Below are 14,241 nucleotides of genomic sequence, written 5' to 3' on the forward strand. Positions count from 1 at the left end.
TACCTGAAGTATAAAATTCAATAAAATATTTTCTTAGAATCCAGAAGGAGCAAAGGCTTGAACGGATGCATTTATTATATAGGTAATCTGAATTCTATCCGGTTATGACCAGTTCAGGGTCAAAAGATGAAGGAGTTGTTGCAACCAAAACCAGATGTTGGCTAGTGTGAGTGGAATTTCTATTGGGAAGACATGATTTTGACCTTGTAACTTGTGTTTTTATTGCTTTGATCATCAGATGCTTGTACCAAAAGCTTTTAACATTCCGCCCATCCCGGCTATACAGTGTTCATGGAAGAAGCTGCCATGTTGAACCCTGTCACATGCAGACTTGAACACTTCACAGACTCTTGAACACACATGGCCACTATCGCAAAGGCCTTCCTGTTTAGCCAAGCCTCGTTGCATCTCTTTGGGAATCCAGTTCTCAATTTGATATCTGGAGTTTGTGCTTCTGCTACTTGCTGGGACCGGGAGCATGCTTCCTGTCATAGGAGCCAACTCGTAGGGGCTGTGGGGGCTTCACCCCTCCTCAATAAAATATTTGAGGGGGCCGGGCCCCCACAAAGTTATAGGCATTCCCATTCAAATGGTGTGTGCGCACTGCATCATATGATTGATTATGCGGGGCGGAGCTTACCTGCTCCCCCACAATATTTTATTGGCATCCTTGCTTCTTGCCCTTGAATTTTCCTTGCATTGGTACAATGCCCATTTGCAGCTGCCCAAGATTTCCACTTATCTGTGGAATTCGCTTCGCAGAGAAATATGCATAGATTCCTCTCTGTTGGCTTTTAGAAGAGACCTTATTTTATTTGTATTGACAAAAAAATGCAGCCTGGTTTTACAGCACTGTGGTCCATTCTTCTAATTTAATGTTGTTGTTTCCTGTTTTTGTTGTTTTAATTGCTTGTAATCATAACACATGGTAATTGCTTGGAAGAGTGGACCACCCTAAAAAGGCAGGACTTCATGAAATCTATTTAAATAAATAAAACAAATAAATGATGCCATATTAATAAGCTAAGGAGACATGTTCGAACACTAATTGACCAGTTTGCTTGTTATAATTCAAATATTCTGCAACATATTCCTCAAACTTCATTATCTTAAGTCTCCACAAATAGCTAGATGAGAGAATTTGCCTATTTTCAATATCCAGGCACCAATTTTTGATTTAATATGTGTCCCTGATCATAATGCTTTTAAGCCAATTACCTTTGTTGATGCAGTATAATTGAATATATGTTTGGAGAAGGTATTGTAGCTGAATGGCATTTTAAAGGTCATGTCTTTTCCAGGTCAGGTATTCTTATAACATGTCCAATGCTTCTGTCCCTAGATGTGCAGAATTATTAATCATGTATCATGCTGACATTAATCACGCTGCTGAAGAGGGAGAGACACCTCTCTACTTGGCCTGTAGAAATGGAAATAATGAATGTGTCAAACTCTTGTTGGAAGCTGGAGCAGACAGAAGTGCAAAAACCTGCGTAAGTCTTAAAAGCCCATTTTTCAAACTCAACGTTTCAAGAAGAGCAGGAGTGAGCTGCTTCAGAATGGTTTTGGTTGAGGCATATATTAATAACCCCAACGGCTGCATTGCCGTGTCAAAATGGCTTCTGTTGAGGCGTTTGTTCATAATCTTAACTGCTGTACTGCATGAAATCCTTTGGAATTAATGGAAGGTTTCACATTTTCTGTATATGGTTTGGTGCCATTGTAAAATGCCTTCAACTGCATTCAATTATTTATTTCCCCATAAGATTTCTGAAATAATTATCTTTCCTGTCATCCTGCCTCACAGACTTGAAATTTGAAGCAGTTGTTGCTCACATCCTGCTCTTATAAGCTCTCGTTTTCCATGATGTCAACTTCAGTTGAGATTTTTCTTGTCTCTGATTCAAAAGCTCGGACACCTTGCTTAGTAGAAGATTGCTTTTGTTCTTCCTGCAGAGGAAACAGTCTACAAAGGGGTGGTAAAAAGATTGAGGGTTATTTTGGGTTGCTTTTTTTTTTAAAAAAGGAACAACTGAGAGTGTTATAGATCAGACTAAACTAAATAAGGAAGATTCTTATTCTGTCCTTGAAATTAACATACAACAAATGAATATAAAGAAATTGACATCTTACTGTTGTTGTTTTTTAAAAAATGTTGGGACTTTGGAAGATGCAGAAATATGTTAAAAATATAGGAGCAGAAATATTAAGTTCCTAGTAATAAAGAAGCAGATAAATCATCCCAATTTATTACCCCCCCCCAATTCCTATATACATATATCAAATTACGTTTCCTGCTAAGGACTGATCCACATGTTTTTAAAGTAATGATTTCAGTGAATGAATATTATAAAGCAGTGCTTTTTAAACACTGTACTGTTAGGGCTTTTGTTGCACAACTCCTACAATTTTTGCTGGAGAGTTCAGGATGTACTCTTGGTTCATATTGTCCTTAGCTATCATCCCCTGCAAACTAGGAGGTACTATTTCTGTGCTTCTGGGGGAGTGGTGGACATATTGGCAGCATTTGGACGCAAGAGTCCCTTTTGGTGTATTTTGACAGGAAAAATTCTAGCCTCCCCTGTTGCCTCTTCTCCTCCAGTTCAGCCACAAGGAGAAGATCGGGAGCCTTCACTTCCAGTTTGGATTAACCACAGTTTAGCGATATAAACCTGAAACTGTGGCGAATCTTACCTACGGTTTGTTGAAAGAAGCCAGCTTGGTAAACAACAGTTTGCAGGGCTCTGATGAAATGGCAAGCTGTGATTAATCAAAACAGAAGCACAAACTTCTGGGTTGCTACAGAGGAAGCTGGGGGTGGGGGCGTGGGGGCACACAAGCTTGGGGTGTATCATGTGGCCTCTATCTCCCAATAAGTTAGTCTACCATTATCCTTATTCTATCAAGGAACATTTGCTAAGTTTCCAGTAACACAGGTTGAAATTCAAAGTTATAAGCACATGAATTACTCTTCTTGCTGCTGATGTGACATCTTACTATGCTTGTTCAAATTATATTTAATGTATTTTTAATCTTTTATTGGAAGCAGCCCAGAGTGGCTGGAGAAACCCAGCCAGATGGGCAGGGTATAAAATAATAATAATAATAATAATAATAATAATAATAATAATAATAGGGGTAATATTTCCAGTGTGTCTCTCAGTACTGACTGAACTGTCCAGCGTTAGGTCGGATGGATTGTTGCTCTGTCACAGTCATACCTCGGTTTAAGTACACTTCGGTTTGAGTACTTTCAGTTAAAGTACTCCGTGGACCCATCTGGAACGGATTAATCCACTTTCCCTTACTTTCAATGGGAAAGTTCGCTTCAGGTTAAGTAGGCTTCAGGTTAAGTCCGGACTTCCAGAACCAATTACACTCATACTTCGGGTTAAGTACGCTTCAGGTTGAGTACTCCGTGGACCCGTCTGGAACAGATTAATCCACTTACCATTACTTTCAATGGGAAAGTTTGCTTCAGGTTAAGTACGCTTCAATTTAAGGACTTTGCGGACTGTCTGGAACGGAATAATCCACTTTCCATTACTTTCAATGGGAAAGTTCGCTTCAGTTTATGAACGCTTCAGGTTAAGCAAAGACTTCCAGAACCAATTGTGTACTTAAACCGAGGTATCACTGTATAAGTATCTTCATATATTGAATGAAGCATTTGATTCCTCTCAAAGACGTGGTAGAAGATCACAGCAGAAATCAGAGAGAGAAATAGAAATGTGAAATGGAACAGAAGCAGAGCAGGTTCTGTATTAAAGGCATCGAGGCTTCTGATTCATTTACATAAGGCTGAAGATCTCCAGTTTGTAAATGCAGCTTTTATCAGAGTCTTTACACCTGTTAATTTTGTGAACGATTTCATCCAGAAATGGTTCAGAAATGTATCTTTCACTCATTGTGCTATTTAATAAGCAAAGGTCCCTAGACATGCCTTTGCTTAACAAGATAGATTTGGTTGGTTTGGAAATGATCTGTGGAACAGGTGGTTCAAAGATGTTTACACATACCAGCCTTAGGGCTGCCTTCAGAGAGCACTTTATTCTGTTTCCTCACCTGATATTTTTAGGCTTTATGTGATCTTTCACATGTCGTAACTGCCACTTCTAGAAAACTAGTGGAATCTCGCCGACGTTTAGCTCTCATTTCTATGTTAATTGCTTCCAGAGAAAAATCTGTTTGCAATCCCAATAATCTAGAAAATCACAGAAGTTTTGCATTTCCCCAGTATTCATGAATCTCACCACTGCCGCTCACATGATCAAATTTGGGGCAGTATCCCAGCATGCAGTTTCTTCCTGTTGTTTTCATGGGGAAGAGAAGTGCACATGTGCATAAGGTGGCAGGGAGGGGGGGTGGGGGTTGTGGTTCCAGGGTGACAAATCCAATGATGTCCTCTGGTGTCAATAAATTTTAGCTCAACCTGGTAGTAGATCTATCAAAAAGGCCCAGTTCCATAACACAGCAGGTACAGTGGTACCTCACAAGACGAATGCCCTGCAAAACGAATTTTTTGCAAAACAAATGGTGACTCGCAAGACGAATTCATTTTGCGAAAAATTCGTCTTGCGAATCACGGTTTCCCATAGGAATGCATTGAAATTTAATTAATGCGTTCCTATGGGCCAAAAAAGAAATTTCAATGCATTCCTATGGGAAACCACGATTCGCAAGACAATTTTTTCGCAAAACGAATTGACTCGTGGAACGAATTAAATTCGTCTTGCGAGGTACCACTGTAATGCAGCGCAAAAGGAACATTAGATACAGAGAGAGAAGCACTAGCATTATAACCAGGAAAAGTAATGCAATAATCCCTAATGTCCTCTATGTCCATTCCTTCATCTGTACAATCCCAGGTGGGCTACAATAGTTGGTCTTTTTCATGTACTGGGTAAGCAGCAGTGCTGTGTTCTGGAGAGCTGGGATAAAACTGGATGTTGAAAATATTACAGGGTTCTAGTAAGCCTGAAGAATTGCGTTTCATTTTTATACGTATGAGGATCTTTGCAACACTGTGCCTGTTCACGTTTGTTTCCGTTGAACAACTGGAGGGAATACTTCTGAGTAAGCAGCATGCATGGGATTATACTCTTGAATTTGCTGCCTAGGGAATTTGATTGACATATGTTACAGGGGTTAATTCATCCGAGTTAAATTAATGTCATAATTTCAATCTGTGTCCAAGTTAAATTGATGGTGGGTTGGTAGTTCATTTCTTGAACCATTGATCAATAAGTTCTAAGCTGCAGGGTTTGGAAGGTGAGCTATTTAGAAGCAGTGCCTCAGAAACAGCTCTCAGAAATCTCTGATCCAAGCAGGTGCAATGCTTTTGATAACAACCCAGCTGCATCCATAAAGGGTTTTGCTACTGCCCTCTATCTAGTCCAGTTCCACGCTTCTCTTTCAGACTGCTGATTTATTAACTGGTGTGTGGCCCCCCACTCACACACCCCTGTTAGATCCTTGCTTTGCTTTATGAGAAATTGCCTGTGATGCGACACTTATTTACACAAAATATACGTCTTGGCAGAATGCAGACCAATTTCCACAGGCAGGATTTCATGGCCGTATGCCAGGGCCACTCCTGCCATTAGAAAGAGGGAAGCTTCCGCCTCAGGCAGTTGATTCTGGCTCTCATGTAAGGACAGCATACTGCTCGTTATTTAATTTATTATTATTGATTTTTTTTACTGCCAGACTGTGGGAGAAGCTTTTGCAGAGTTCTCTGCCACAGATGCCAAAATACATTGACAAGCCTTAAGCACTATGCGCCATGGTTTGGTGGGGGTGAAGTGTCTACACAGTGTTCGAAACCCTCATTGTTCTAGGCACATTTTCAGACAGGGAATTTCATTAGCGTGATCAAGTTTCTGAGCTCTGGGCACAGTGCTGCGCCTAAGATTTCAGATTAAGACTGCAGAGTGAAAGGAAAGGGGGACCTTTTTCTGCCTCCCCACTTCCAGCTACTCTCCAAAGACTGGAGAAGAGACCCTCTTAAGAATATTAGGGGAGTAGGCAGGGGAAGGACTACTAGACCACGTGAAAAATGAACATAATATTTTAGCTGCAGTTCATTCATTTTCAGCTTTGTATTACTGTTATTTTTAAAAAAGCGATAGACATTCTGTTGTTGCACCCATAACCTAGGTTTAAGGTGCCATTTAGCTCCTAGCTTTCATATCTCAGTTTCGAACAGTGTGTCTGCACCATTTGGCCCCCTGTAAAATTTCTTGGGCTAGCCTTGTTGTAAAGCAGGAGTGGCCAACTCCCAAGAGACTGCGATCTACTCACAGAGTTAAAAACTGGCAGTGATGTACGCCCTTTTTTGGGGTTCAGGTCAAAGTTGTTGAGTTTTTTTCAGGGAGGAGGTAAAATGTTGAGCTTTTTTTAGGGGAGCCACAGTTGTTCAGCTTCTTTGGAGGGAGCCAGTGATCTACCACAGACGTCCAGTGATCTACCGGTAGATCATGATCTTCCTGTTGGACATGCCTGTTGTAAAGGATGGCAGAGAGGAATGAGAATGATGCATTTTCCTTTCATTAAAGTTTGGTCAAATGGGGCAGTGAACAATTGAACCCCTTACTACTTACTTTTGTTTGAAACCAAGACCCATAAGGCCATAAGGAGTTGGTCTGAAAGAGTATAGATATAGATAGATATATGGATTTTTTTACTACTTTCTTCTGTGTTTATAATTGTGTTCCCTAAAAGCAGGGAAATGCATTAGCAAAAGGATATTCCCATTGACCTAAGTAGGGGCTGGGGAGAGAACTAGTATTACTTTATTTCAAATTAAGGAATATTGGAAGTAAGGCACATGCTTAGAATTTGTTTTGCAGTTAAATGAAGCGGGCGGGGGCACTGTGTAGTGGGCTCAAATGTAATGATAACTTAGAGGGGAAAATAATAATAAGAAAAAGATACAAGTTTGGATGCTGGTGATTCCACATAAATACATCAAAAGAAATTAAGGACTGAAAATGCTTTTGCAGAACAGCTGTGCTCGCTTTGTTATGCTAATGCAGGAAAGGCTTAATTCTGCACAGAGCTAAAGAGGTGTGCTTATATAAAACTGTACAGATTTGCTAAGAAAGGGATAAGACGTCTGAGAAAGCTCCAGTAACAGTTACAGCCTTCTAGGCCAGGGTCTTTTTTATGTTTTGGTATCATACTGCTAAAAGCATCCTTGGGAAAGGATTGACCCCACTCATTTCGCACGCCCCCCCCATTTGTGAACCATCTTGGTCTAGAAGCAGTAACACCCACCACACTGTTCAGAGGAAGAACTGAAGTACTTTACACCCCTTTTTTTTCATTATGTACCAGTACATACAGTTGTCTACAGATATAACAGATGGGCTGCCTTTGTCAAAACATTTACAGCCAGACACTATTGACTGCTTCAGATAGTTAGCAGACAGCAGGTTTTACAAAACACATAAATTCCATAAATATCCATTCAACAGGTTGGAGTTGTTTCTGAGCTCCCGCTCTCCCCCCCACCCACCCACCGTTTTTTGTTTCTGCAGGATGGCTGGACACCCTTTCATGCTGCTGTCGATGCTGATAATGTTGACTGCCTAAGATTTCTTATGTACTACCGAAAGACGGAAGATGGAAACTTTGTGAATGGAGCAGATGCTAATTCGTGCCTCTTTGACTTGGAGTGTGGGGTTGACAGCTGTAACCGTAAAGCGAAGCCCATTGTTTCTGCAGATCTCATCAACCACGCTGACAAAGACGGCTGGACTGCAGCCCACATAGCAGCGTCAAAAGGCTTTAAGGTCAGTCAGTCTGCCTAATAGATTGTGTAGTGCGGCGTGGTATCAAGATTAAGTCACTGTTCCACTGGCTGTGTGTGTGTGCGACTGATACAGTCAAGACTGTTTTTCACATTCGTCAAGGAGTTTATAAAACAATGAGGAAAAGCCCCCTTTTTAACAGACTGCATCGCAGGTGAGGAAGATATGATAGATGTTCCTAGAATACGAGCACTGGAAATATTAAAAGACAATAAACTGAAAACAGTTGAGATCATTCCATTAGACTGTTTGACCAAAGTTTCAGGACAAACACACAGAGGTTCTTTTTTCTTACAGTACATCATTAACATATGAAAGTCATTGTCACAGGAGATGGTTATGTCCCACTAGCATTGACCCAGACCATTGTATTGCCATTGTAAAACTACACTCTCGTGGTTGGCTCCATTTGATGTTCTGGTACCAGTGCCAGATTAAACCCTGTGGAGGCCTCTAGGCAGTCGAAATCTCAGGGGTGGGGGTCACAAATTACCTCCAATACGTTTTTGTAAATTTCTCTCAAGATCAGATCAATATGATTTAGATCCGTTGCTGCAGGGTGTCAGGCTTGGGGAATCTGATCCCTCCCATGGTGGCAGCCAAGAATCAGAGAAATGATAAAAGTTCTTACCAAGCAACTTGTTCAATAATTCAGAGAGCGACAAGGAATGCAGCCTTCCCTAAATAATGGTGTTGCTCCAAGTAAAGTCCCACCCCCTACGTCTCCCCTATTCTACGTCACCCCTGCGTCGGCTAATCTAAGTTTTCTGCCACTGAGCTCTCTGTTCTACTACCCTCAATGCTCACCTGGTCCTGGGTGGGGTCAGGAATGCTTTCCAAGGACACTGATTCTGTCAGCTGTCCCTTCCCTGCTGCTGCTGCTTCTTCCTGCTGATCCTCTTCCAGTATTTCCCAGCTTCTGCCCTCTGCAGTCTATGAACTATGCCCTTCTGCAAACCACTGTTCTAAATCTATACTGTCCTCCTGTTCTTGGGAATGTCCAGGAGAAGGGGGCAGTCCCCACCATTTCTCCTCAGTCTAGCCCCAGAGGTGAACGCTGTTGGAAACAAAACTCTAAATTACCTTGACCTTTGGATATTATTTAGCTGATTTAGCATTGTTTTTAGCTGCCCACTACAGCTAGCATCACATGATATCCTGGGGGGAAAGACACCTGATAACAGAAGCCGATTTTGCAGATTGTATAGTTTGCAGCAGATGGCACAGCCCTACTGGCAATCCTTGTGGCCAGTGGGAAGCTTCTAGCTATGCTTTAAGTTAATAAATTTAGATCAGATTTATAACCATGAAGTGGCTTTCATTAAGTGGCTAATTCAGTAATAGGCACTAGCACTTGGAAAGGAGAAACATGCATAGGGAACTCCACCATTCTCACTTAGGAGACATCCACATAGAGCTGGGAGAATCTTTTTCAGCCTGAGGGCCACATCCCTTCCAGGGGCCACATGCCTGTGATGGGCAAGGCAGAAGCAGAAGTGGGCAAAGCAATACTGTACATGTGGATTTCACCTTTGCCCAATAGGCTCATTTCTTCACATGGCTCTCTATCCTCCCTCCAGGTGAGCAAGAAGCTTTATAAGAGTTCAACGGCACATTCTGGCCAGGCAAAAACATTCTAGGAAGGGTGCAAAGCAGGGCAGGTGAGGGTGTGGCTGAGGAGGGTGTCTTCCATAGTATCAAAAGATCATGATGCTGGGTGCGTTAGCCATTTCAGCCATGCCCCCTCGGAAGATTACAGTTGCAAGGCACACATTTTATAAGGGCAAGGCAGTCCCTTAGGCTAACCGGTTTACCTTTAAATGCTCGGCTTGAGCATCCAGTAGCATTTTGGCAGCCAGTGCAAGCTCCCTCAGCAGATGTTTTATATGATGTTGCTGGGATACCTCCGCCAACAACCTAGCTGCATTTTGCACCAGTTGCAGCTTCCAGGTGAAACTCAGTGGAAGCCTGATATAGAGCATATTGCAGTAATCCAGTCTTGAGGTTGCCAATGCCAATAGTAGCCAAGCTCTCTTGGGCCAAGGAAAGCCTAAGCTATCTTCTCAACTGAAGCTGGTAAAAGGCATTCCTAGCCACCGAGATCACCTGCACCTCCAGACACAAAACACCTCCACACTTCATACTTGCTCCTCCAGAGGGAGTGCAATCCTATCCAGAACGGCTAACTATATCCCGGACATGTGAACCATTCACCCAGAGAGTCTCTGTCCTGTCAGCGTTTAAACTCAGTTTATCGGCCCTCATCCAGCCCACCAGTGGTCCAGAGTTTGCATAGCCACTCCCAATTCAGATTTACATAATCAGACTAGGGGAACATTAAATGAGGGGATCTCGTGATCAAAGTTTTCCCTGTCAGAAAACCGAACCTCTTAATAGATAATTTCTCAGTGTTTGGAAGTATGTATTTTAAGGGCTGAAATGAGGGCACTATAAAAGCTGGATCCAGGTAATAACTTAGTTTCTGCTCAAGCTAATTCCTTGAAACCCTCCTGCTCTTATCTTCCCAGAGTTGCCTAGAGCTCTTGTGTAGCCACGGGGAACTTGAGGCTGAGAGGGAAGATAAATGCAACCAAACCCTGCATGATGTTGCCACCGATGACTGCAAGCAGCTTCTAGAGAATCTGAGTGAGTAACAGCTAAGTCATGAATACGTGGAAATTTCTGGGAAAGCGACAGATTCTGTGCAGCGGCCAAGCATTGCCGAAAAAGCCCATTGCTGTAAATTGCATATTGTTGCGTAGTTGTATGTTGCTGATTCTCAGGCATACTGAGAGTATGTGTGTGACAGAGAGATGTAACCTTGTGGCAGAATTATCATTTTACTGCCATGGAGACTACATCTGAATTGGAGACTGCTCCTAAACAGACAGGCAAAATGGAGTCTGCTTTTGGAAATGGGAGCTAAAATTCCCTCCTGCATGTTTTGGTTCCTGAATCATCAAGAAGGAATCTTCCTTGTCAAAGTTTTACAGTGTTACCTTTGCATCACTTTTGGGCAAATATAGCGCAGGCTGGCATTTTTTTTATTGTTGCTGTTATTGTTATTATTTACCGCTTTTGACCATTCTTACATTTAGTACAGCATGCTGCTGTTGTGTCCATTAAATCCTGTTTCACCATTAAATCCCATTGGCTTGAGAGTGAGTGGTCGCATAAAACACCTTTATTAGTTCATTTGCCATATATTCAGAAACAGCTCACCAGGTGGAACTGAACCACTGACTACACCACCTTTTGGGGAAGGGCAAAGGTGGAGGGGATGTTGGTTTGGTGGAATGCAGCGGCAGAGCCAAGCCACCGGCCATGCCTATCTCATTGCTAAAATGACCCAATGGGATTCTACAGCCCAGAGTTCACAGCAGCTCACAGTCCTTTGCCAAAGGCCTCCCACTGAGATCACACTGAAGCCGGAATCCAAAGTAAACTTTTCCAGTGTTATCCACTGAACTGGATTGCTAGGGCAATTCTGCCTGGTGTCTTCCTTTCAGTTTGTAATGCTAACTCTTAACTTTTTTGAAATATGCTTTTTATTAGTTTTCTTACTTAACAAAAGCACACAATAAATTAACCAAAATGATAAAATAATAACAAAATCCATACATTCTTACAAAAGAACTTATGCCACCATGTTCTTAATTCCCAATTCCTTATCTTCCCCATTAGACTTCCGTCTTCCTCAAAGCGGATCTGTCTTATTATCTGTTTTATAAACTGCTTCTTTAATCATTTCACCATTTCTTCTGTTATCTGAATACTAATAATCCATATTGTGGTTTGCGAAAATTGATCAAAGCCTGTCCAGGTTTTAACTTGAGGGCACCGGTTGGTTTTTTCAAAAAATATATATATTCTTTATAAATTTCCCATTCCTTTTTGAACTTTTGGTTTGGCTATCTCCTAATTGTCTCCATCATTTTTGCCAGTTCGAGATACGTATTCAAATAATTTATCCCGCCATTCCTCTTTTCTTGGTACTAATTGTCCTTTCCGATTTCTGGCAATTAATATTATTGCTGCTGTTGTAGCATATAAGAATATTCTCTCTCTTTTTGCATTCATTTCCCCCCCATGCTAACTCTTAATGTGACACATCTCTGGAAAAGGCAGACACTTCTCCCTCCACCAGGGGGCTCCCTTATGTTGAAAGTGAAAGCCCATTATGTATATAGGAGTCCTGCTTTGAGCCCTGTCAGCTGTGTGGTTTGGCAGTGCACCAGAGAGAATTTCTGCGCCATATTTATGCCATGGAGATTGGATATGCTGAGGCATCTTATCTGGAGCCCTAAATTAGCACCTAAATGGATGTGTCCCCAGGGCTGGATCTCACATGGAACTTTAAATGGAAGTGTTAATAGAGTTGTACCCTTTGACATCAATTGAGGAGCACGGAAGTAGATTGTTTTCCGCCACTGAAGCAGGAAGAGTGGATTTTGCAACACAGGGATCTGTGCCGGAGAAGACCGCTTAAGAGAGCTTTCTCTCTGATATGCTTTCCATCTTCCTGTCCCAAACCGTAAGCATTTAGAATCCCATCCCACTTCATAGCACAGCAAGATTGGGAAAACAAAATTGTGATACTGTATTACCATTAGAGATGGGAATCAATTTATCCTTTTGTTCCTTTGTTTTTGTTTCTGCCACTTTTGTATTGGTTTTTGCCACTTTATACATACATACATACATACATACATACATACATACATACATACATACATACCCTGCCCATCTGGCTGGGTTTCCCCAGCCACTCAGGGCGGCTTCCAACAAAAGGTTAAAAATGCATTAAAACACCAGTCATTAAAAACTTCCTTAAACAGGGCTGCCCTCAGATGCCTTCTAAAAGTCAGATAGTTGTTTATTTCTTTGACTTCTGATGGGAGGGTGTTCCACAGGGCAGGTGCCACTACCGAGAAGGCCCTCTGTCTGGTTCCCTGTAACTTTGCTTCTCACAGGGAGGGAACTGCCAGAAGGCCCTCGGAGCTGGACCTCAGTGTCCCGGCTAAACGATGGGGGTGGAGACGCTCCTTCAGGGCTTTAGGGCTTCAGCAATTTAGGGCTTTAAAGGTCAGCACCAACACTTTGAATTGTGCTCGGAAACCAATGTAGGTCTTTCAAGACTGGTGTTATGGTGGTCTCGGCAGCTGCTCCCAGTCACCAGTCTAGCTGCCGCATTCTGGATTAGTTGTAGTTTCCTGGCCTGTTTAGTAAGTAGTAACCAAAAAAAGCCATCATTTTATTTGACATAACTCTAAAATGAAGGAAACAAAGTTTAAAGCTTGCCTTCTGGTTCCATGTAAAAATAACTTTTGCAATTGTTGTGCAACTTATAGTATACCTTTAGTTATTCTGTAGCAACCATGAAAACGTGTGTGGTCCCAGATGGAAAACAATACATTTTTAAAAAACATTCTGCACTTCAGTCTCTTGAGTACAGTTCACAGGAGACCCTTCAGATTTCAGTATGGAAAAGAGATTTCAGCACTGTTTGGAGAACACAAAGTTCAGTAGTGTGCAAAAGCCTATTCTTAGTATCGCAGAAGATAAAATGCAAACCAGCAGTATATTTTAATACTATTTTGTTGTGAATACCGGATGCCTTTTTATACTTCATAATAACTATAGCACTGTGATCAGAACAGAACAAAGGGAAACATCATATTTCTACCTTACTGCATGTATAACTAGTTCCTAGGCAAATTTGGCATTATAATCAAGCCATTCAGAATGTTGAACCTGCGATTTGGCCAGAGTATAACATAATTATAAGCTAGAGCCACCCGCAAATGACTTCTCAAAATTGTCCACCCTATTTGTGGGCAAAGAAACCGAGAAGAGCTTTTCAGCAAATCTCTCCAGAGAGAGGGAGAAATATCCAAACAGTTTATTGAGGTTTGGGGCTCATTAGCACAGCTTTTCCTTATATATTTCTTATTTTTCACATCTCGTAAGGCGATGGAAGAGGGGTAAAGTCAAACTGTTGGAGAGATACTGTACATTTTATTGCAGGTGAGGCAGATGAAAGCATCCAGTTTTGCTGATGATTTTGTCTGTCTGTCTGTCTGTCTCTCTCTCTCTCTCTCTGTGTGTGTGTGTGTGTAAGTAAAATGGTAGAAAACCTTCAAAGAACATTATTCAAAATGGCTTTTTTTGTAGAAGGGCGAGAAAAAGAAAAATCTTAGCATTTTCCTCCAGCAATGACTTATGAGAAATTTCAGCTCAGCTCTAGTATAGTTGCATGTGGGCTATAGCACAGCACACAGGAGAGTATGCCTCCTTGCTTTCCCTGTTGCAAAGATGATGAATGCCCAGAATACCAAGAATATGAAGGAAGGTAGAAAGAGTTGGTAAAGAACAGGGCTGGACATGTTAACAGCTCTCAAAATACATAACAGGGTGTCAAAAGTGG

General features: G+C 41.7%; 1 protein-coding gene across 3 annotated transcripts in view; it reads left to right on the forward strand.

The window, feature by feature from the left end:
* The window catches only part of CTTNBP2 (cortactin binding protein 2), a 121,074-nt gene that overhangs the window by 64,096 nt on the left and 42,737 nt on the right, over positions 1-14,241 (forward strand). For all 3 annotated transcript variants that reach the window (XM_035127368.2, XM_035127367.2, XM_035127372.2), the window contains 3 exons: positions 1,343-1,493; positions 7,542-7,796; positions 10,343-10,460. In XM_035127368.2, the coding sequence (XP_034983259.2) occupies positions 1,343-1,493; positions 7,542-7,796; positions 10,343-10,460 (524 nt within the window). The remainder of the gene's footprint in view (positions 1-1,342; positions 1,494-7,541; positions 7,797-10,342; positions 10,461-14,241) is intronic.

The sequence above is a fragment of the Zootoca vivipara genome, chromosome 10 (genome assembly GCF_963506605.1).
Source record: "Zootoca vivipara chromosome 10, rZooViv1.1, whole genome shotgun sequence".
Taxonomy (NCBI): domain Eukaryota; kingdom Metazoa; phylum Chordata; class Lepidosauria; order Squamata; family Lacertidae; genus Zootoca; species Zootoca vivipara.